We start from the raw sequence: 23,826 nt of genomic DNA on the forward strand, positions 1-23,826 counted from the left end.
AAGTCATTACCCTCCAAATATGCATATGCAACAATAAAATGAACATTAGCCAATAAGTCGGGTCACAGCTGTAATAACCGACTAAGCATAATTCAATCGATACACATCACTATTTCACGTGATCATATAAAATGTAAGAAAAGGACCGCTAAGGATGTGAACGGACATTATCGATAATGAGTGGCGGTGTATTACCGTATTTTCACTTCGGAAAGCGTTCCAAATTTATTTTGTTCGTATTTTCATAATTGGGTGCGGGTGGTTACGGGAGCTGGGTGGAGCCCGCGGGCGTCATCGCACCCCTTCGCGTGGGTATTTAATGATTATACGCTGACTGCCACCTGATTGCCGCTACGCTGACCTGTCGATGATTTTGGCTTATCGATAGGTAGTAAACAATAAGGCATTTGAAGTAGTTTTTAGACAACATTAACAATAGTTGTTGAGGACTATACCTCATTTACATGTTTATATGTTTAATATTTTATCAGTCTTGTTATTCGATATATTAACATTATAACTAATATTTAGAAGTTTCTTTACGTTTTTATATCTTGATAGGTGGGACCCCGAGACGGTTTTAGACCATTACGTTTTGTTCCAAAAATAATAGTAGAAGTAAAAAACGATGTAATTTTATATGAGGAATTAATAATATCTCAAATATGTGACATTAAAGTCCATCTTAAACAAAAAATAGATAACTTAAAGTATTAATGCTGAACATGAAGTGGAGGGCATCGGCTAGTTATTAAATAATAATAATATACAATTAGAAGAATGCAGTACTAAACTGATATAAAGAAACGAAGTGAAGTCGTTTATTGTAGGGCAATGGAACGCTGGGAATGACTAACTTGGCATTGATGGAAATGATCATACAACTACGATGAGGTGGCTACAGCAACAAATTATATTCACATTGGGTGTATTCTGTATTGTACCTAAGAATGCTACGTATGTTTAACAACACTTTTTTATTGATAGTGCCACATTTATATGACAAAAAGATAAAAGAAATACCTTAGTCGTAGTTAGAACATGATTAAATTAATATTATATATCTATTAACATTGTATAGTTACGTTTTTTATTATAAAATAGCTCATAGCTTCCTAGTATCAATACTATAATAATTATGTAAAAATGTAATTTTATTTAAATATTTTATTATATACACGCTGTCCTGCATCGCCTTCGCCTGCATCACACTTACTAAACATTTATCATTATATTTCGCCTAATCTGTATAATATTTTATTAAATTATAGAGCATATGTGTTATTCTAATGTACGAGCTATATTATTGTAAAGTTTTATCATAATCCATTCAGTAGTTTTTGCGTGAAAGAGTTACAAACATTCATCCTTACTCACGTTTACACGTGCGTTTGTAATATTAGTAGGATATATATATATATGTAAATGGAACCGTATTATATATCGAGTATCGATAAACGCGATATTGTTGGTGTCACAGCGTGATCAGTCGCGGGGTGGCAAGCACTACATGGGCACACGCGGAGTGACGGGGGGAGGGTGCGCGAGGGGAGGCACACCGCAGTACATAAGCCATGTATCAGTACATACTAGGCCCTCAGCACATAAGCGCTGTTGGATTCCCGAAATTTTGCAGTTATTTTGTATCGAAAACTAGGTTATTCCGCGATTTATTCGCCAATCGGCAGATGGACCGCGATGTTGCGCCGACCTCTCTCATTATTTTTTTTTATTTTTATTAGCGGAATATTAATAATTAACACGAGCGTATTCTATAATATTGTTTTGTAATAAAATAATTTATATTTAAAGTTGGTGGGTGATATATGTATATGTAACATTCTGATAACAATGCACTTTATTATTACGCCATCAACTACTAACTATTTAATTTAACTTTTTATTAATAAATAGATTGTAACAGTTAACTTTTGTTTTTAGTTTTTTTCTCTTAATTCACCACTGTTATCTCGCATAATCTATGTATTATACTACTATTATCTAGCAGATATTTAATACAATAGTTCAATTCAATAGTTTTATCATAATAAATAACAATTTTCGTATAGACCGTATCATACATTGCAAACTTGCATACATACGCATGACTAAAGTACACATCTACAGCTAAGTACTGGAACCATCTAAGTATAAGACCAGGTGCACATAGCCAGTTTGGAGTTAGGTGGGGTGACAAGCAAGATATCGACCGTCTTGAGGGCGGTGGCCAAGGACCGCATCTGCTATGCGGACACTAAATATCCGTTGACCCTTCCCGCGTTATGTATGCCTAGTACATATTAGGCATATGTTGGTACTATTGCAATTCACTCCGCAATTAATTATAGCTTAATGACAGATAAGGTGCAGTGATGCATTCATGCATTCTCATCGACTAACACCAAAGTTATTAAACATAATTGTGTTTAGTTAATTAAATTAAACGTCTTTAAGGTATATGACATTAGGTTGACTGTTGCTACAATAACTTTTTTATGTTATTGAAATGGTAAGCTATGGGAACTGGTGACTGTCGCTTCTATACATGAACGTCACCATGTGATGCCTGTGGTACACGGGTTCATACTCCGCCTATCAATCTTTTAATTTCACTGCTGTATCTATTACCTTTCAACCTTATTAAATTGGGAATAGATCTAAAGAAAACTGGCTTTCATTGTTAGATCAAACTAGCTGTTCCCGCGACTTCGTCCGTCTGCAATTTTATTTTATTTTTCTAAAATAAAAGTAGCCTAAGTTACTCCTCGTACTTCCTACAAACAGACCGACAGACAGACAGACAAAAATTGTAATAAGTGTTATTTTGGTATATGTAGGTACCGTATTTATATTCATATGCATGTAATAAGAAACGGTTATTTCAATATTACAAACAGACACTCCAACTTTACTTATATATATAGATGAAAAAATATCCTGAAAGTTATAGCTTATTAAAAATACTTATTAAAAATATCTCAATAAAATCTCATTTCATTGGAATTTAAAACCAATATTGGGAAAGTATAGTGAACATTTCATCGCTGCATTTCAATAAATATTGAACAATTTTAATATTTTAAATAGTACGAGCTCTGGAACCAAAAATTTTAATTACAAAGTTTATATAGTATTATTGTCAAATATTATATATGTATATATAATATTCTACGTACGAAAATACTATTTGCTGATGCTGATTATAATTACCGGTATAGCGGTGCAAACAAGGTTGAAATTTAATTGAAATTTATCAATCACATGTCATTTTAAAAAGTACTTATTATTTAGTATAGTTTTTAGTCTCAATTCAGAAATAAAATGCAACATATAGCAACAACTATATTTCAGCCTACTAGAGTCGGTACAATTGATGATGTTTTGCATCGGACAGAGCGACCACTTGTTGAATGAAAGTCTTCGTATGTTTTCGTAAGTCGATGCCGGCTATAAAATAGCCACTAAAATGTAGCAGTTTCATTGTTGTTGTTCAATCAAATTATTTCTTCTCCGTTCAGTTAAGTTTTTCAGAGCGATCTTTCTTTTATCTTGTTATTTATAGACGAAAGATTTTCATAAAGAAGTGAAATATATTATTGAATTATGATACTTGTATAAAATGTTACTATCTATCATCCGCTACTTTGTGGGCATATTGAAATGTAAGTTAAATTTAAATTTCATTTTCATTTTATTAAATTTATTTATTTATATTTGCACATGCGGATACATAAATTTACATATGATAAATTAACAATACACATGGACTCTGTTTAAAGAGTATGGCAATTTCGTAGATGACTCATTCCAATAATAAAATTTAAAATTTAGATCTGTTGTAGTGTCCAGTTAGCTCCTATAGTACGTCTGTTAAAAATTCTTTTACTGTATAGTAAGCTTTGTCGGTCAGTAGTTGTTTAAGCCTTTTTTTAAATAAATTAATTTTATCTTCTTGTTTTATGGTTTCCGGGATTTTATTATATATTACAATGGATCGGTAATACGGACTCGCCCTAAACATTTCTATTTTAGGTTCTGGTAGGGCCAGTTGGCTTTTTAATCTATTATTACATTTAAAATTAAAATATGATAAATGCTCATGAACAAATACAGCTATCTCCAATATATAAATAGACGGTAAAGTTAATATTTTTAATTTTTTAAAGTGTGGTTTGCAACTGTCAAATCGCTTTATTTCCTTAAATTTTGTGCTGCCATATAATATAGAAAAACATGATGTCGTCAAACGTGACAAGGTGACAGACGAATAAATACACCCTTCCGCATTGATACATGTATTGATATCTTGGTATGAAAGTATGAATTTAGCATTACAAGGGTTACCACGCTTTGATTCATCACTAAAATAATTTCTTACCTTACAAAAAGTACTACCACAGGATTACGCTAGTACATTTTGTAAAAAGAAAAAAAAATTTAAGAAGGAAATACGATTGATATAAGTCAATTTCTTTTGGTACAAGGTTTCATTTTATAACTTGTGAAAGAAATTTCATTGGTTCGTTTATTCAGTTGGAAAGTACATTTTTCAATCTATAACTTAAATCGTAATTAGTAGTTGGTTTTTGCCTACCATCAACTCACAATACATTTGATAGATCTATTGATAGTGATCAAACAGCAATTATAATATAATCTATACGATTTTATTTATTATATGATTAATAAACTAATTATAAGAGTGAAATTTTAGAATATAGTTTTATTAAAAAATATATTATTAAAATAATAATCAATATTCTATAGTCTATATGTTGAAACATATTTTACAACATAATCTGTGAAAATTTAATAACAATTTTTGAACCGTTTTACGTGAAACCTTAACACACAAAGAGAAAAAAATATCACGAGCTTGCAAATAAATGTACAGGATAAAGAATGTAAATAAATAATTATTTTTATGAATTTATAGATATTTTTTGAATTTATAGATAGAATTTATGAATTTATAGATATTTTTTTAACTTTTTACGTATAAAATAAATAATTTTAGCAAATACAACAACATTTTAGCGCCGCCAAACGTACTATCTAAATTTGCATGTGTGCGTCTCATATGAACACGTACGCAATGCTAAACAAAGGTTAGGGGATGCCGGGGACGTCGGAATTTCTCTCCGTATGATGTCATTCGGTCATTACGTGCGCCCTCTAGCTCCCAATGATGAAATGTTTTGCGTCATACTAGCCTATTATTGTGCGATTTACCCTTTTAGCACATATCGAGGCTAGTGTTGCTGATGGAGTTTGAAGTTATCGATTTGATGTAACAGTTTTATCGATAAAAGAATGAAATATTTTTATCCCAAGATTATTAATGAGAGTTCGTATGTTTTTTTTCACTTTCACACCAATATCGCTGAATCAATTAACTCGATTCGGTTATTGCATACTTTTTCTTGCGAAAATAAAACTTGACAGACGAGTCGTTTTGTATTATTTTGTTCATTTTCGTTGGAAGAATTTGTAAGTCAATAGAAAGAGACAAGCATCATTTACTGGGGTTCTTTTAATAGTTACGAGTTTAAGTTTAAAATCTTTAATTCGTTATCAGTGAGTCCGCGAGTATGTACATCTCCATAGTTGTAAGTAAATATATATATCAAATTCGTTTCTTTAAGTAGGCCAGGTGCTATAGAAACGAATAATACTTTTTTCCAATTTCGTACATCACCTGACGTTTCTTGCTCTGTACTAGATATTGATAACAGCTATGTACCAGGGGATTATGTGTGATGGTATACATAGTTTAGGGCTATATTTAGTTGGCTTGTCCATTTGAAGCACTATCGATTTGTGTTCGCGGACCAGTTCGTTGACCCGGACAGCACAGCCCGGCCGGTTGCTAATTTATTAATTACTTATCACTTGCTCGATCACATGTCGCCCTAGTAGGTTTGGCAATTTTTAGCTCGTCAAGGTACTGGATGGAATGGATAGAGGGTATAAGATACCAAGTTCTTTTATACCTTTCTTTGGTCTTTTATTTTGTGATTTGTTTTGATATCTTACCTCTAACCACATGTTGTTCATGTTCATAATTGTAACTTTGTGTTGTCGAGTTTTCCTAAATTAAAAGTATATTTTTCATTGTTACAGGATAATCTAACGCCGGAACCAGTAGATATGAACGACGATGACAATTTTTCCAGTGAGTATATATGTAGATATTTACATATAATTAACATATTTTACAATATTTATTACCCACCACTTCAATTTCCCAGCCACTTGCATCAAATCAATTATATCCATTGGTATTTTATGCGTGATAAACAAATAATACAATATAAAAAAATAAATAAACATTTTCTTTTTCGTACTGGCATAAAATACCGTGCATTGAAATTGGCTATTTTATATTGAAGAGAACAGAATGTTATCGAAATTCTAAATTTGAATTTTAAAATTGATTGGCGAATGTGATCTGGTGCAGGTCAGGCCTTCGCGAAAGACGCTGAGAAGTTGAAAATGATGTTGCTTGCATGGAATTACCACAGCCAGGCGCAAGGTAACTTTTATTTTGTATGATATATTTTTTATACCTTATGAAACCTATTTGTACGAGTACGTAGTGACTGCATCAAACTTTAAATCAAAATTAATTCAGTTTTATTTATCATTATTTACTAGCTGTGCCACGCGACTTCACCTGCGCCTTTTAATTTAAAGTATATAATAGCCCCCCTCGTTCCCCACTCGCCGCATCACATCACCTGCGCTATTACTTATTTGTCGCCTAGTAGTTTATATTTGTTGTGCTCCTCTAAAGACTGGCGTGATGTTTACTAGACTTCCTTACGAATGGGAATTAAAAGACAGAATTTTATCTTTAATTCTGACGACACGAAAATATTTGATTAATTATTAAAATATATAGGATATTTTTAGTCGTCTGATTAATAATTATTTTATCTATACATATAAATAAAATTGGAGTGTCTGTTTGTAATATTGAAATAACCGTTTCTTACTACATGCATATGAATATAAATACGATACATACACCAAAATAACATTTTTTACAATTTTTGTCTGTCTGTCTGTCGGTTTGTATGTTCCGGCTAATCTCTGAATTGGCTGCACCGATTTTGACGGGACTTCTTTCGGCAGGTAGCTGATGTAATAAGGAGTAACTTAGGCTGTTTTTGTTTAAAAAAACCTTTTATTTTAGAAAAATAAAGTTAAATTCCACGTGGACGAAGTCGCGGGAACAGCTAGTTGAATATAAATTAGGGCGATCAAACAAGCAAACTATTCTAGGTTTGTATATTACTATAGTTTAATTTGATGTATCCTACCGGCTGGAATAATTTCTACGGCAATGGCCCGGCTATTTTTATTGCGCGAAGCCATATCGAGAGAGTGACAGTGTACCAGGGACGCAGACGTTACAACCACCTCAAATTATTTATAGGCGAGGGCTTGTTCGGGTTGACATTTAGAAGCAGATGCACCGGTCCCTTGCGGGTGCGTTCTGCACACCCTCATTAATTTATACAGCCTTAGTAACTGGGTATGCATATTAAACGTAAGCGAAATTATAGGATCGCTTTAAAGAGACAGACAGACAGAAATAGAGAAATGTCGTGGCCATAAAAATGCACGCTTTATTGTCCTTAGATAATATAGGTCCTAGTATAAAATTGCAAATTACATTAAGATAGATATTAATATTAGCATCAATAACAAGTGTGTGTTAATAACCAAAGAATAAAAGTTATAGGTTTAAATAAATATAATAATTTGGATTTTTTATTAATGGTAGCAGTCAGAAATAATATTTATGGAGAAGGATTGAGTAACATTCAAACGAGTAAGCAAATTTTGTTTGACGAAATAGAATACATGTACACAATCATGAAAAAAATGTTGTGGAATTATTCTTTCTAATCCTACTTTTATAAATGCGAAAGTGTGTCTGTCTGTTTGGTACCTTCTCACAACTAAATGGCTGAACGGATCTTAATTAAATTGACGTGAACACACAATGTATCACAAAGACGGACACAGGGCTATCTTATAACCTCAAGTATAAGGAGACAAGATTGGTGGGACAAAGTGGGAAAGCTGTTTTAATAAATCATCAATTTAAATGATTTCTTAAGAATGTTGTTTCAATTTTAGTCCTCGTTTCGCCTATAGCCAATACTAATCCGAAAATTAATATATATGGGTTTTAAAATTCGGTCAGACAATAATAATTACTTAATTATTTCAGGCCGGAATGGGGACATAACAGAGAGCGGTGCAGATAGTATGGCGGACCTGTGGGCATCATACCACAGCGCTTTGGGGCTGGGCAGCAAACCCCCGAAGGCTCCGACACCCTTGGCCACTGGCCACTCGGTGAGTTTTAAGGTTGACCCAACATTTTTCATATTTTTAAATTACAATGACTCTATATTAATGACAGGGTTTTTAAAATAAATTAACTTATTATTTACTTTAGGCATATTGGTCGAAATTAATAAGTTTAAAATGAGTACTGTTCTTTTATCAAAAGGAATGTGACATGTAAGACTGTCATTATGATGTGATTTAAAACACCATTAAAGATAATAAATTATATTTACTTAATATTCGCAGAACATCTCCATCAGAACCAATTGTCAATTTTACAGTTACAAGCTATTTTATTAATTAACAGGTGTGCCAGCAAGGCCAATCGTACGACTGTACCTTCATACATAGATCGCTATGTACTTATGATTATCAAACATAATATAAAGCTATCTATTATTTGATATATAAATTAATGAATTAACTAAATAGAAAGTGACGCGTAAATATCCACAAATTATTAATAGTTTCACACTTTTAGGGTACTTTTACAGCAATCAAAATTTCGTGCTTATACCTCCAGTTATTTTTACAAATAGACAGTTTTTATAACAGGTCATATTAAAAGATTCCGCTCGGAGCTATCTGTAGTTAGATCTGCTGCTATATTTTTAAATGTATTGTCTTCAGTATTAAATAGTAACCTAATGTTACTCAGAAAGGAAATTGAGTTCCTTTCTGAGTAACTATGATGGAATGGTAATTAGCTATGGTAAATAGAATAGCACCAAGGTAGTAACAAAATTACTAATACTATTGCTCAGGCATTGCCATTTAGGAAGACAAAGATTTTACCTTCTAACCGAAACACAGCTTATAGAGAGGTTGCTTTGTTTGCAGCTGGATGAAATAGGTAGTCTGACGACCAACCACGCAGACAACTTTAAACAAAAGTGTAACTCTGTAAAGAGAAAAGATTTATTTTTTCATGCCATTTAATTCCGCAGAGCCCAATCCACATTGGTTCGGCTACTCCTGGTACTGAACAATCGACGCATGACGAAACCTCGTCATCGGACCGGACCAAGGATGACGACGATGGCGGCGCGTCTGACGATGACAGCGATGATAGAGTCGATCCACAGCATCATGACCCGGAACGACTGAAGGCTTTCAATGTGAGTCATTTTCTTTACTGTAACTAGAATGGCAATATCCATCGAGCCACCTTATTGAGAGTGGTAATCGTAGCTTATATACATTCAAAAAAATATTAAAATCATGTCGTTATCTGGAGAAAGTTATTTTCCTCAAACTTTTCCATATCTGAGGACTTAGTGGTCATATCTGCGTACTCTGTAGTTTCACTGCTACACGCATATCTTACCCTTCTGCCTGAAGCTGCTTTGGTGGCAGAAATAGGTAACAACCAAATAAGTCTGTGGGTAATAAAATAAAATAGTTTCTTCTTTACAGATTGATAAAAAGCCTTATATTTTTCCAATTTACATGATTTTTTATAATTTTTGTTCTGTAAAACTCCTGTTGGGGTTTTGTCTGCACGGATGTTGTAATTTGTCATAGTTACTAAATACGAATGATATTATTAATACGTAACACATAAAAATATAGTATTCCGTTATTATAATAATTGTATATTATTTACTACTAAATTAAGAAAATACTTTATTTTTATAAGGAAAAAAAAAATTCTAGGTAAGTATTTAATAGAGATGTGCCGATCATGACTTTGGCCGAGTAGGGCGACTAGTCGGCCAAGGCGATCACGCCTAAGTGACAAACGCCCCTTGCGAACATTTCGGAACGTGTACTTCGCATTATTAAAATTCTTGATTTTTGCTATCAGAGCGGTGTTTTTGTATGAACATAATACTGTTAGTGTTCATTAAAGTGAGAAAGCTCAATTAAAATTGAATCATGTCAAAAAGAAAACGTCAGGTATGGATGTTTTTTGAACAATTGGACAAATATTCTCGTAAAGTTAAGTGTAACCAACGCCAAATGATAATGGGTGGTGGGTGGGCAGGGAAAAACAGGGAATACTACAAGTATGAACAACCATATTAAGTACCGACATCCAACTCTGATACCTCAGTTAGGATCTCCTATCAAATGTTTAATTTCAGAAACATTTAATTTTACTTTATTTCAAAATGTGGAAGACTGATTATGAAATAAAAATATTAATAAATCATCAAGGTTTTTATATAATGTAATTCCAATAATAGTAAAAAGCCGGTTGGGCGCCGACTAGTCGCAGACTATTCGCCGACTACGATAGTGGCCGGATAGTCGGCTTAACCGACTAGTCGACACATCTCTAGTATTTAATAGATTTATAATATATGCAAAAGAATGTTTATGCTATAGCAGTTTATATATTATGTATACAAAATTATACTCAAATTTATTTGTATATTTATATTGTTTTCAGATGTTCGTCCGGCTATTCGTTGATGAAAACTTAGACAGGATAGTTCCTATATCCAAACAGCCAAAGGAGAAGATTCAAGCAATCATCGATTCGTGCACTCGACAGTTTCCAGAGTTTGCCGAGCGTGCCCGAAAGAGAATCAGGACATACTTGAAGAGTTGCAGGAGGAATAAGAAGGTTCGTGGAGATGGACCCACAACGGGCAACGGTGGCAGCACGCCGGGCACTGGCAGCGCATGGGACACAGCGGTGAGGGTCCGATCTATTAGTAACTTATCGTCTCCTAGTATTTTCAACTAATTACTTATTGGTTATTCCACAATTTAAAAAAAAACTAGATGTTTTCCAATTCCAATGTATTATTTTTGTTTGAACTGAATTTGATAATTTAAGTCGGAAGTACCAACGCAAAGATTTTGACCTTCTCTTATGACACTGTCAATGAGAAAGTAACTACTCCGCTACTCATTAGCAGATGAACAAGAAACATAACCGGTTCCGCTCTGTTCCAGGTGCGGCCGACGCCGGCACACCTGACATCGGTACAAGCGGAACATATCCTGGCACAGGCCTGTGAGAACGAGAGCCTCAACGCGAAGCGAATGCGGCTTGGACTCGATCCTGTCAGCCAACCGATGCCAACTGTGCCCACGCCTATGGTAAGTGCATATTACCAAGAATTCATAATAGCAATGAAGTATATTTATTCACAACCAGCATATAGTCCACATGAAACGTTAATCAATGTTATGTTAATGCATAAGTATTACTGATCCTTGTGACGGAAAAAAACAAACGACAAAGTGTGTCAAATTTTACCATAGACTTAAATTTATTTTGTTTTGCATTGTTGTAGGTATTTACGTATTTGAAGCATTTTCAATAAGATTTCTTATTTAACAGGCTATCGACACGACAGCAAGCTCTGCCGTCGCCTCGTCGTTCCTCAGTTTGTACAGTGGAGCCATCAGTAGCCCAGCGTCCACTCCTGCCACTACAACGAGCACGACATCTTTAGCAACTGCAGGACACAGCAAAGTAGCAGCAGATTCTACCAGGCCATCAGCAAGCCCCACAATGGAGAATGCATTGTTGAACAATAACAGCTTGAAATTGGACAACGCTAATGGGAATGCTGGAAGTAAGACTGCCAGGTAGGTTATGTTCATCTGGTGCAATTATTAATTTTGGTTTATGAAATTGGATGGTAGGTAAAGGAATGTGATGTGTATCTAGAATTTTGTTTTAAGAGAATTAGAGAATTTAAGAGAAATTATTATAATCTTTTTTTTAATACCAAGGGTTTGTTGTCTGTCCGCATATATGTTATCAGTAGTATAAAAAAACAAGTAAATAATAATAATAATAATCTCAGGACAATTCACACAGCGCCATCTAGACCCAAGTTAAGCTAGCTAAAGCTTGTGTTATGGGTCCTAGACAACTGATACAAATACATAGATATATTTTTTTTTTCGTAAATACATACATATTATACATAGAAAATACCCAGACCGATACAAACAATCATACTCATGAATACAAATGTTTGTGCCGTGCGAGGAATCGAACCCGCGACCATCGGTCGTAAAGCGGTAGACTAGACCGCTAGACCACCGAGGTCGTCGAGTAAAGAAAATAAATACGAGTTAATTTGTTTCATTTTTTATTACTTTCAGCCCCGCGTCATCGCCAGCACCGTTATTTAGACCTTCATTTCCAAATACATTTGGAACGCCACAAACGTTCGGAAGACAGAGGTAAGAAAAAATTGTTAACTTTGGTAACGCGAGGAATTTAACCCGATGATATCAGACTTAAGCGATGTCCTAAACCACTAGACTGCCGGAGCTGTCAGGCCGTCAACCTGTCTTCATACACTGTAATTTTACTTATTACCCTGAAACTAAAGAACAACTTGCAAATTAGTCTTATACAATATATCTAAAAGTTCATTATAATAAATCTGCGACTGTCATTGTTACATTACAGTTCCAACACGAATTCAGCGTCAGCGCTTACAAATAGTGCTCTCCTGTCAACACTGTCAGCTCTGCCACCCAGCGGTAAGGGTTCATAATATTGTAGTTATATTTACATGTTTTTTTATTTTTAGTTACTTCATCCATATCGACATGATGGTGATCAAACGATGACAATAAACAAAGCATTTATAAAACTCTGTCTATATTGTTTTGTTAATAAAGTAATTCACAATAGTAAGAGTGTTTAAAAGTAATTACTATATTTACATATTTAGGTGTTATTTTTCAAAGATTTCATCACATATTCTCTAAGAGAATTTTGCTGATTCACCCAGTTTTTTATGTGAATAGTTAACGCACAAACAAACAAGTCGGTAACGAGTTAAGAGTCTGTACGATTTTATTTTAAGTGAAAATCAAATTAGCGATAATAGGATTTCTCAAATCCGTGCAGTGGTTTCCGAGTACTTTCTTCTTAATACTTTCAGCCGCTGAATTGCTTTTTTCACATTAGTATGGATTATATGTATATGTACAGGTGTAGGAGTCAATGCCGCGATGGCAGCGTACCAAAGCGCTTTATTGTCAGCGATGGCGGCTCACACGCACACGTTCCCGACCAGTCTTACAGGTACATTTATTTTATTACTAGCTGTCCCGGCAAACGTTGTTTTGCCATATATAGTTAAATCGCTATTAAAAAATAGGCGTTGATGCTAGAAGGGTGAAAATTTAGGGTTGTATTTATTTTCTAAATAATAATAAAAAAAAAAATATTATGTCTAAAAAATAAAAAATATATATTTAGGGGTGGATATCCCTTACCATTTAGGGGCCGATTCTCAGACCTACTGAATATGCATATAAAATTTCATAAAAATCGATCAAGCCGTCAAGTAATAAAGTATGGGAGGAGTATGGTAACTAACATTGTGACACGAGAATTTTATATATAAGATTTAAAATACTAGAGGCCCAGGCGTCAATGAATCAAGTTTAATTAGCTGCATATAATATAGTTTTTTATAATAAAATAAAATACATACTCATTATTGCATCTGTTGCTTACAATAAATAAATAAATAAATGTAATAATTATTATCAAGATGAATTGTGTTATACATATTTGATACTTATATTTTACCGTTCTGTTGTCCTCGTGAGGAATCTTGTGTTGACCAAGACGAATTAAAAAAACATCGAAATATTTGCTCAACAAAAATGTATACAAAATGTATCAGAATAGAAATATTTTCCATAAAAATTACCGATGATTTAATAAATAGGTCAACACTTTTCGTGTTTAAAAAGTGTAACTGAACCGTTTTTATTTATATATGTTTAATTAATTAGGTAATACTAACAATTCGTAATATTAGCACCAACAGACCTGTCGCTGAAGACTTCGACGCCGGCTCCGCTCCACGCTACTTCTACCTCTTCATCGTTGCCTGGTACCGCGGCGTCTTCCACCTCCAAGTCCTCGCTGCTATCTCATAAGCTGTCAGGCGCAGAAGTTGGTGCAGTTAGGCAGCTCATCACCGGCTACCGTGAGTCTGCTGCATTCTTGCTGCGGTCCGCTGACGAGTTAGAGGCTCTACTCTTGAATCAGGCCTAGGAGTTACCCAAATTGTCTTTACCAGACATATTCGGGTTTAAATTTGGATATTTTTAATGTGTCAGTGACTTGAGAATTGAATAAAAACTTTGGATTTGACTGACGTTTCGGTTCTAAAATAGATCAAAAGTGTAAAGACATTATAAAAGTGTTATAAGAGTTCGAAATTCAAATATTACTATATATATTATAATAATTACATATATACATATACTAATTCCGTGTGAATTATTTGAGAAAAAAACGTAATGTTTTCAGAGAAAGGCGTTATTTATTTACTATAAGTGTTACTGTAAAACTCCGAAGTAGTTTAAAATCTAAGATATGTCAGTAAAATCTAAGAATTACTTTTTTTAATGGTAAAAGTTACAACTTAGCTTTCGGGCATTTCAAGTTTTTACCATCGATACATATGGTTAATCTTAGACTTGTAACATCCACCCCTAAAACTTGTTTTTTTTTAAATCCTGGCTTTCAACATGTTGATAAATTCAAAGATTTATTAGTAAAGATATATCAATAACAGGTTTTTACAGTAACATAAGCATTTTGAAAATATTTAAAATATGAAATTCAATAATGAAAGTTAAGGACATCCGTAGATAGTTAATATTCATGTTTTTTCATAGTCATTAATAGATAATTTCTAGTTAAAATACGATTTTATGTCGTGCTCACTTGAATAGTAAATTCTACTGCCCCTTATTCATAAACACTAAAACATTATTCTAACCCATTTTAACTATTATACAATGTTTTGTCACTTTCTTTTAAATGAAGTATATGGGTCAAAAGAAAAGGACGTAACAGTTCTACAGATGATGTTCTATAGGTTTATTAGATACTTAGCGCTTTTATGAATAAGAGAGTAGTTCCCACACACCTCCAAAAAATTCAACCTAACGCAGTTGAAATCCATAATGTAGGAGATTGTTTTAAAAAAACAATTTTATTATTATATATATATGTTGAGTTGGGCAATACTGTTTCAATGTTTAAATGTATGGTGCTTGTTTATGCGTTCGACAGTGTTGCCCACTTATCAATTTTAAAATCTCGTTTTTGTCCAGTCTATAGAGAATAATTATTGTAAGTCTCTCCCTTAGGTTAAGGAACATTATTCCTTAATCTAAGGTATTCTTAAGTCCAAAATTGTATATTTCGGCGATCGTACAAAGCTGCCATAATTGTAAAATAAAGAAAATCTAAAGCGTGTTGCCATTTGAAGTTCGTTGGAAGAGTACAAAATTATTTTTGTGTATATTTAGAATTAAGAAAAAAATCAGGGAGATTTTAGTGTATAGATTATTTTCTTTCTTGCCTGGTGCGATGATCGTAGTTTAGTGAAGTCATGCTTAGTCGAGGCGGCTGAATAGGTATACCTATCTGCATTCTTCAAAATCGGAGTTCGAAGTACATCATTTTACTTAGTTAGGTCAGAGTCTAGGTTCTAAAGTCGCATTCTAGCGTTAAGAGGCACGAATTTATTTGTTGTTTTGTATTATACGAATAGTGCTGTAGTAGTTGAACTTATAATAATATATTTCTAACTTATATCTTCTTATTTAAAAGATTTATGTGTCTGTCTATTAAATTTTGAGATTTTGGTGATTGGTTCCATCCAAACTTATCTTTGAATATCAATGTATATTTCCATATCTTTATATTTTTCGTTTATATAATACGATGAATCATTTTTGCTTTGCTCAGTACAATGGACGCAAGTTCGTGCGTATATCTATTTGTTACCATAGATTTTATGGCCAAGTACTATAGGTAGGTTGTAATGTTAGAAATACTGCTTGTGGTGTACAAAATAAGGTTCAATACTGTATAACAATTCTTGCAGTCCTAATACACTATTTTAATTAATATTTGGCCTACTGTTTTTTTTAAATAAATACAAATACCTCGTCCTGTTACATGTTGTTAATTCTGTTAAAGTTATTTTAGTTAATTTTATATTCATATTCATATCTCGGCCAGTGTTAGTCAAATTTTCCGATTATCTGTGTATCTAGTTTTAGTTTTAAACTTACATAGAATAATTACGTCATAAACGCTTCATAAGTTGCTATTAATTTTAAAGTTAATATTTCCAATTGTGTAAAATCACTCTAACATCGCCGAGTTGAAATTGTTGGTCCTCAAAAGAATCGGTTGTAAGAAATATTATATTATAATTACATGTGCTTAAAGTTGAATATGCTGTGTCGTTATAAAGGTATGGCAAATTCAAAGATCATGTTAAACTTTCAACCGATTCATAAAAGGAGAAGTGATTGACACGTTCACTGCTGATGGGTGTAGTGTTGCCAGCAACCACAGTATATTAGTGCTGCGTGTAGCGTAAATTGGGATTACGTTAGCTGTATGTGAAATGCCTGAGTCCTATATTATTATGAAGTTATTTTTTTTATATATTTCTCAATTCTCTTCAATATAACATGAACCAATATATCATCTATTTAACTTGTGCTGGCAAAAGGTAATACTTAATTAAATTACTGTATAGTAATTACAAAACAGTAAATTTTACTATTTCATGATAATTTCAACAGCAAACCGATAGTGGCAATTTAACATATATTTGAGACTAGCTGTGGCCGCTGATATATAAGCTATATTATTGTAAAGTTTCATTAATATTCATTCAGTAGCTTTTGCGTGACAGAGTAACAAACATCCATCCATCCATCTGTCCATCAATACTCACAAACTTTAGCCATTATAATAGTAGTATAGTAAGATTATAGATTCAAAATTACAGATTGGTTATAATGTTCATTTTTTTTAACTAATATATTTAACAATAATCATCATTTTCGATTGTTTCTATATTAGTGACATGTTTAACTTTTCTAATATAGGATTTGGGTTCTGGGGTTGTAAGGTAAACCAGTGCATACGTATCGGTATATATAAATGGAAGTATTGTTAAGACCACGCGTGTGTTCAGCAGTGAATGTATATGTACTAATCGGAATATTTACTAATATTGAAATGTATAATAGTTTCACGTGTTTTGCCAGTTTTTCTCAATAGAATTAAAGAGCTTTAGCCAGTGTTTAATTAAAAATTGTAAATTCACTTTTGAATATTAAAATTGCCAAAGAAACAATATGATTTGGGTACGTACACGAATTGGTGATTACATTCATTGTATTGTATGTATGTGTTAAGATGTTTTTGATGTTAGTCTTAGTTTAGGTCAGCTTCGTTTTAAAGTCATTCCAATATTTTTTCTAAAACGAACAACATCGGTGCGGTAGGAAATGCTGTAGTCATTGTATAATTACGGGATATTGTAAAAAGTACGTTTAGAATATTATAAAAAAAAGTTGATTAGAAATATGTGAAAGTTGATGTTGGGATTACGAAAAAAATCGAAAGTGGTGGGTAAATACGTTGAGAAAATGAATTTGTTAGACATTAAAATATATTATTATTATAGATGTATAAATGGTTTACAATTATTATTATTAGTTTGAGAGAAATACAAAAAAATGGAGAGAATTACAAAATGGCGATTGTTACTATTAACGATATGAGAATTTAGTTATAATTTTGCAATTTCAAAATGTGAGTTTTACAATTTTGAAAAAGAAAATATTAAATATGCTCATATACTGAAGTTCGAGTTTTATTTTTTCCTACTCTATGCTTATTGACACTAATTTTGGTTAATTTTTTTTTAATAGACCTACGTTATATATCTCCTGAAGCAGACGTATGTTTATATATCTATAGTGGCGATCGCGAATCGGTAAACAGTGTGGCATGACCTGGAGCCAGGTGGATAGACGACATACTTATGGGCCGTCCATTAATCACGTGATCCTTCGTCATCACGTGTATTTTTAGTACCTACAAAGAATCTTAAAATTTTTGGAATATTATCTTAAAATACAGGTATAAAGTATAATCTTATTTTATTCTGAAATTAAGGACCATGATAAAAATGTCTGGACAAAATGGTTGTAGATAGTTTTTGATTGGCATAAAATAAATATACGTGATGTCTTATGGATGGCGAGATAATAGCGGGAGAATGAACCTGAAGATCGTTTGTCGATCTCATTATACCTACTTTCTTATCTCATTATACCTGGAGCCACTTTTGACCCCCTCTTTCAATCACACAAACCTGTCAAATTTATATTGAGACTTGCGAGATAAATATGTGTTCCAAATTTCATAAACATATCTCAAACTGTCCAAAAATGATCTACGATATTATGTTCGACGACCTCGGTGGTCTAGCGGTCTAACACACCGCTTTACGTCCGATGGTCGCGGGTTCGATTCCTCGCACGGCACAAACATTTGTATTCATGAGTATGATTGTTTGTGTCGGTCTGGGTGTTTTCTATGTATAATATGTATGTGAAAAAAAAAATATCTATGTAGTTAGTTGTCTAGTACCCATAACACAAGCGTTTCCTAGCTTAACTTGGGTCTAGATGGTGCTGTGTGAATTGTCCTGAGATTATTATTATGTTCTTGTACTGAACAATTTTAGGTTTGTTATTGTTTAACAGTCAATTTGTTACATAATCGTCTTTACGAACGTGTTAATTAACAAAAGTTTAATTTGTTGGATTAAGTATCTGGATTAAACAAACTCTCAGCCCTCTTTATGGTGAGTGATAGAATAGAATAGAAAATCATTTATTCAAATAAACTTACATTGAAGCACTTTTGAATAGTCATTACATTTTTTTAATCTACCGCTCATTCGGAAAGCTGTCTCATCACAAGAAGAACGAGCAAGAAACTTGCGTGTTGCTCTTTTAAATAATTTTATTATTACTTTACATTTTTAAGTTTAAGTGTGTGAATACAAACCACCAATTAGCACTATCGCCTGTAGATACACTATATACACAGCGCCATTTTATCCTAAACTAAGCAGAGCCTGTGTTACGGGTAATTAGACTAATTGTGCTTAACTGCTCGGCCACCAATGCCCATATTTAGGTATATTTGTTTAATATGGCGTAACGCAATTCAGCATACCTCTGCACTTTGTCAACTCCCTTTTTCTTCCTCAATATGTTCTCTAATATCATAAAAAAACCAAATGTAGATATTTATATAAGTATTTTTATTGTATACATTTTTAATACATATAGTTAATATGGAAAGAGAGTAGTGGTTGTGGAGGAAGACGTTGCTCGGACGGTCGGGAATCGGTCGAGAAACGGATAAAATCGCTCCTCAGCCATTAGAAGTCGTGTTGCGTTTAAAATAAAGTCCATATTAGTTTGCGATGCAAGGTACGAGAATACTGCCGGGTATCGTTCCGTGCCACATCTAGAATACAATACGAGTAAATTAGTGATTAATCAATACTATATAACATCTATACATATAAATAAAATTGGAGTGTCTATTTGTAATATTGAAATAACCGTTTTTTACTACATGCATATGAATATATTCTATATATATGCATGTAGTAAAAAAGAGAGTATTTCAATATTCGGACGGGAATCGGTCGAGAAACGGATAAAATCGCTCCTCAGCCATTTTATTTATATCCATATAGTTTGCGATGTATATGTAGATAAAGATAAGTAGCTGATTCCCGGGCATCGTCTGCTCATATATAATTCGTTAAGGTTTTAAATATGGTACATATACCAAAACAACATTTTTTTATAATATTTGTCTGTCTGTCTTTCGGTCTGTTTGTTCCGGCTAATCTCTGAAATGGTTGGACCAATTTAGACGGGCCTTTTTTCGGCAGGTAGCTGATATCATAAGGAGTAACTTAGGCTGCTTTTATATTAGAAAATTCTATTATTTGATAAAAATAAAATACTCTTCCACGCGGACGAGGTCGCGGGAACCGCTAGTATAAATATATGGATAGTCGTATGTTTGTTGATTTCTATACTTTTTTACGATTAAACGTTTATGCAAAGTAAGTCGCTGGTAACAGATAGTTTTATAAATAAAAAAGTGTGTCAGCCTGCATAAGATCTAAATAAAATTTATATTTTTGTTTCGTGAAAATATTTGCTAACAGTAAATTAAGTATGGACATTATTTTTATTCATGATAATATAATAAATGTGAAAGTGTGTAACTGTACTTGATTGGTACCTCTTCGACTAAACGGCTGAAGGGATTTTAATGAAATTTGACGTACCTATAGGTATATTGTATCACAAGGACGTAAATAGGGCTATCTTTTTCGTGTTAAGCAGGGTCCCACGTATAGCAGATTGCTAGTAATATACTAAATTATTTTAATTTAGACCTATTTAATATTTGCAAGTCTCTATTTAGTGCAGATTATTGATACATGTATAAAAACCTAAAATAAATAAAAATAATTACCTTAGATATTCGATTAAAAAAAATACTCACAATTTTCGAATACCCCACGACGCGAGACCCCATACAACACCATCGCTTACTGCTGGTGCCCCAGTGTCGCGCTGTCGATAAAATTGTTAGTATTCATTAGAAACCGCAGTATGCCACTTCTTTTTACGTAACTGAAATGGAAAACAAGCTGACGACCCATCTAATGGTACGTGGTAACCATCACCTATACACATAGACAGCAACCACGGGCATCACGTTATCATAAGACGGCCGTGTTGGTTCGCAAACACGCAAGTTGGTCGACCTAAAGTTTTATGTATTTACAAAATAAAACAGTAATCCATAAGAGGGCCTTCACTCGCACAACTCACGCCAATGAACTTATTTAATCGCGATATTAAGAGCCGTGAAGTAAACAAGAGGTAAACTTAAACGAATAACAATAAGAGCTCACCGTGCAAGGTGCTCGTCTGCCAGTCTGTGACAAACAGATGAAATTTTCTGTGACAGTAATTCCAAACCGCTGTGTGACATTGTTACATTTATCTCGGTCCATCAGGCGGGCGTGGTACACCTGTAGCGTCATGCCTTTCTTGTCGTATATACCATCTCTCTATAAATTTATAGATAATATGTATTATTATATATCTGTATTAATATGTACAACACAAATATATGTCTATAACAATTTATAGTCGAAATTAAAGGAAAGTTTTGTGTTAGTTCTTGACTCATACATTTTGAATTGACTAGATTTGATTAGAATAGATTTGACTTATCGTATTTAATGCGACTTATTACAATTTATGGTTAGCTTACACGTTCAGATCCCCAGCTAGTAATCCAGACGTCTTCAAAAGCAGGTAACATGAGGCGATTTGGCAAATCTACAGCATGTACAGCATCTGAAAATCTAAAAAAATCCGATCAATGGTAGATAATGCCATATTGTCAATATGTCATGTATGGGTTATCACAGTCAACATTCGACGGTTACCACTTAACATCAGGCTTACCATAAGCTTATTTACCACTACAGCTATATAAAAACTAGCTATATAGTTAAATATATCGCTTACCTAATATTTCTATCGAGTAGTATAAGTGCCACATCATTGTCAGGGTTATGCCTTATACTCCATTTCGGATGTTTCATGACCTCTTGTATCTTGGCTACTTGTCCGCCTTCTTCCGCCTTACGTGACCCTGCGCGCACTCGTAATCTACTTACTCGACTGGATCTAAATGAATATATGTACCGCTTTAACAATAACTAGATATCCAACGGCGCTATTCCATAAAATACATCCTATTTTACTTGCTGATAATGTACCGAATCCAATGTGATTCAGTTTAAAATCAATCAGCACATTATCGATTGCACGATAGCATCAAATAGTTCTGTCCCTTTATAATCGTCAGTATAACCTAACTCAGAAAGTACCTACAGCACGAGCCACAAACATATATCAACTGTTTGCAAAATATTTAAGGTCGTGGGGTTCATTCGCTATCCAGCTTACTGATTCTCCATTATGTGTCTCATCAACATTAGTTCATATATATATTGTTATCTCTAGCAATACACACTAATTAAAGAATTTATTTCGCTTCTAAACTGTGTGATATTTAAGGCATAATTTCTCAAACGTTGACCATCCGGGATTCGTAACTAATTCTAAATTTTCGACCGAAAATTGTTGTTAGAATACTCACTTCCAGATACAATTGGCTGTCGTGATTACAAGTCGTGGATTCAGCAGAGCTCCTGCACACCAATGCTCTCCGCCTTTCTGTATCGACACCACATACGGGTACTCTTCTATTAATGCGTCTCTCGCAGCTACTAATCGTCTGCTCCTCTTAACTACAAGGGATTCAGGAAAAATGAATGAACACTGTGTTTCAATCGTTTATTTAATAAAATTCTACCTTACACACCTTTATTCTTATGATGCCCTGGTGGTTTTACATGTGAAAAGACCGTATCTTTATTATGAATGTTACGGTCTTTTCCTTTCGATTCTGAGAATGGTTCTCTAACTGTATACTTAGGCTTAATTGGATGCCTAGTAGCATTTTTTGTATTCTTTATGGAATGAAATTTAGATTTAATTTTCTTTGATTTCTTGCGACCATGTTTATTATGTTGTTTGGGCTTACTTTTTTTAAAAGCAGTATTGTTTTTAACTTTAGAATTATTTTTATTAGCTACATTTTTTATTTTTCTACCTTTGACTATTGTAGCATTAGAATGTGTAGGAATAGTTCTGTCCTTTTTTGGTTTATTAACATCTTTTACGGCACGGTGCTTGCTATTTTTACTTGTTTCGGTATCTATCGTGCTTTCATGATTATTTCCTGAAGAAACATTCTTGTCCTTTATCTTTCGTTTTGCTACTTTAGCGTCATTGCTCTTGATACTGAGTTTGTTTTTTACCGGAGCAGACCTTTTCTTTCTTGATATATTTAAAATGGTGCTGGGTAATACCTTCTTGACTCTAGGTTTAATTTCAACGTTTTCATTAAATGGAAAGTAAGGACTATCCGGTATATCAACCCCTTTCTGATCTAGACTCGCTATTGGGAAAGCTGTATACGAATTATATTTCGTCCTTTTCCTCTTCGGATTCAATTGGAATACTGCAGGTTGAGGCTTTATAATATTTTTTGAATGGAGTATGTGTATATTTTGCCTCACATCAGTTATTACTTTCTTTGGATAGCGTTTCACAAGTTTTGTAGGTTTAAGAAAGTCATTGTCGCATATAGCATTATTTAAATAAATTATGAATACAACAAGCAATGTCTTCATTGTTTACAAAATACAATTGTGAAAATATTGATCATAGTAATAAACTGTATTTATTGTGTTAGTTTTATGAGTTTTCTGATAGCATTGGCCAATTGGCCAAGAAATTTTAATATCCATTTTTCAATAGCTGTATACATTACAAAATACGCGCTTTTATTGTTTTTATTGAATTCGAAATAATTTGCAAATAAATAATTGCAAATTATTATTAAATCTTTGGCAAACATAAATTCCAAGTATAAATAAAAATTGCTCATAATATAATAACTTTACTTCCACTTATTAATAACACCGTATAAAATCTAAG

At 33.2% G+C, this 23,826-nt stretch overlaps 2 protein-coding genes across 5 annotated transcripts in view; one reads left to right on the top strand and one right to left on the bottom strand.

Annotated features, from left to right (window-relative positions):
• The window catches only part of LOC131849848 (nucleolar protein 4), a 168,305-nt gene extending 153,500 nt beyond the window's left edge, over window positions 1-14,805 (top strand). Inside the window, exons 5-15 of one of the 4 annotated variants that reach the window (XM_059199973.1) lie at window positions 6,124-6,175; window positions 6,461-6,535; window positions 8,246-8,385; window positions 9,315-9,485; window positions 10,763-11,011; window positions 11,275-11,421; window positions 11,666-11,916; window positions 12,442-12,522; window positions 12,755-12,828; window positions 13,286-13,378; window positions 14,127-14,805. In XM_059199973.1, coding sequence (XP_059055956.1) covers window positions 6,124-6,175; window positions 6,461-6,535; window positions 8,246-8,385; window positions 9,315-9,485; window positions 10,763-11,011; window positions 11,275-11,421; window positions 11,666-11,916; window positions 12,442-12,522; window positions 12,755-12,828; window positions 13,286-13,378; window positions 14,127-14,365 — 1,572 coding nt within the window. In that variant the 3' untranslated portion in view covers window positions 14,366-14,805. The remainder of the gene's footprint in view (window positions 1-6,123; window positions 6,176-6,460; window positions 6,536-8,245; window positions 8,386-9,314; window positions 9,486-10,762; window positions 11,012-11,274; window positions 11,422-11,665; window positions 11,917-12,441; window positions 12,523-12,754; window positions 12,829-13,285; window positions 13,379-14,126) is intronic. The other 3 variants (XM_059199975.1, XM_059199974.1, XM_059199977.1) reach the window with 3 other exon arrangements.
• Window positions 14,806-19,500: 4,695 nt separating this feature from the next.
• On the bottom strand, window positions 19,501-23,550 carry LOC131849826 (transmembrane protease serine 9-like). The gene is made up of 7 exons (XM_059199951.1): window positions 22,646-23,550; window positions 22,421-22,571; window positions 21,784-21,945; window positions 21,524-21,617; window positions 21,159-21,317; window positions 20,744-20,814; window positions 19,501-19,681 (listed from the first exon to the last, which is right to left on the bottom strand). Exons 1-7 carry the CDS (start codon window positions 23,517-23,519, stop codon window positions 19,501-19,503), a joined length of 1,692 nt encoding a protein of 563 aa, XP_059055934.1. The 5' UTR covers window positions 23,520-23,550.
• Window positions 23,551-23,826: the final 276 nt, after the last annotated feature.

Source organism: Achroia grisella, unplaced genomic scaffold, assembly GCF_030625045.1.
Source record: "Achroia grisella isolate CSIRO2021 unplaced genomic scaffold, CSIRO_AGI_Agris_v1 utg660, whole genome shotgun sequence".
Classification (NCBI taxonomy): Eukaryota; Metazoa; Arthropoda; class Insecta; order Lepidoptera; family Pyralidae; genus Achroia; species Achroia grisella.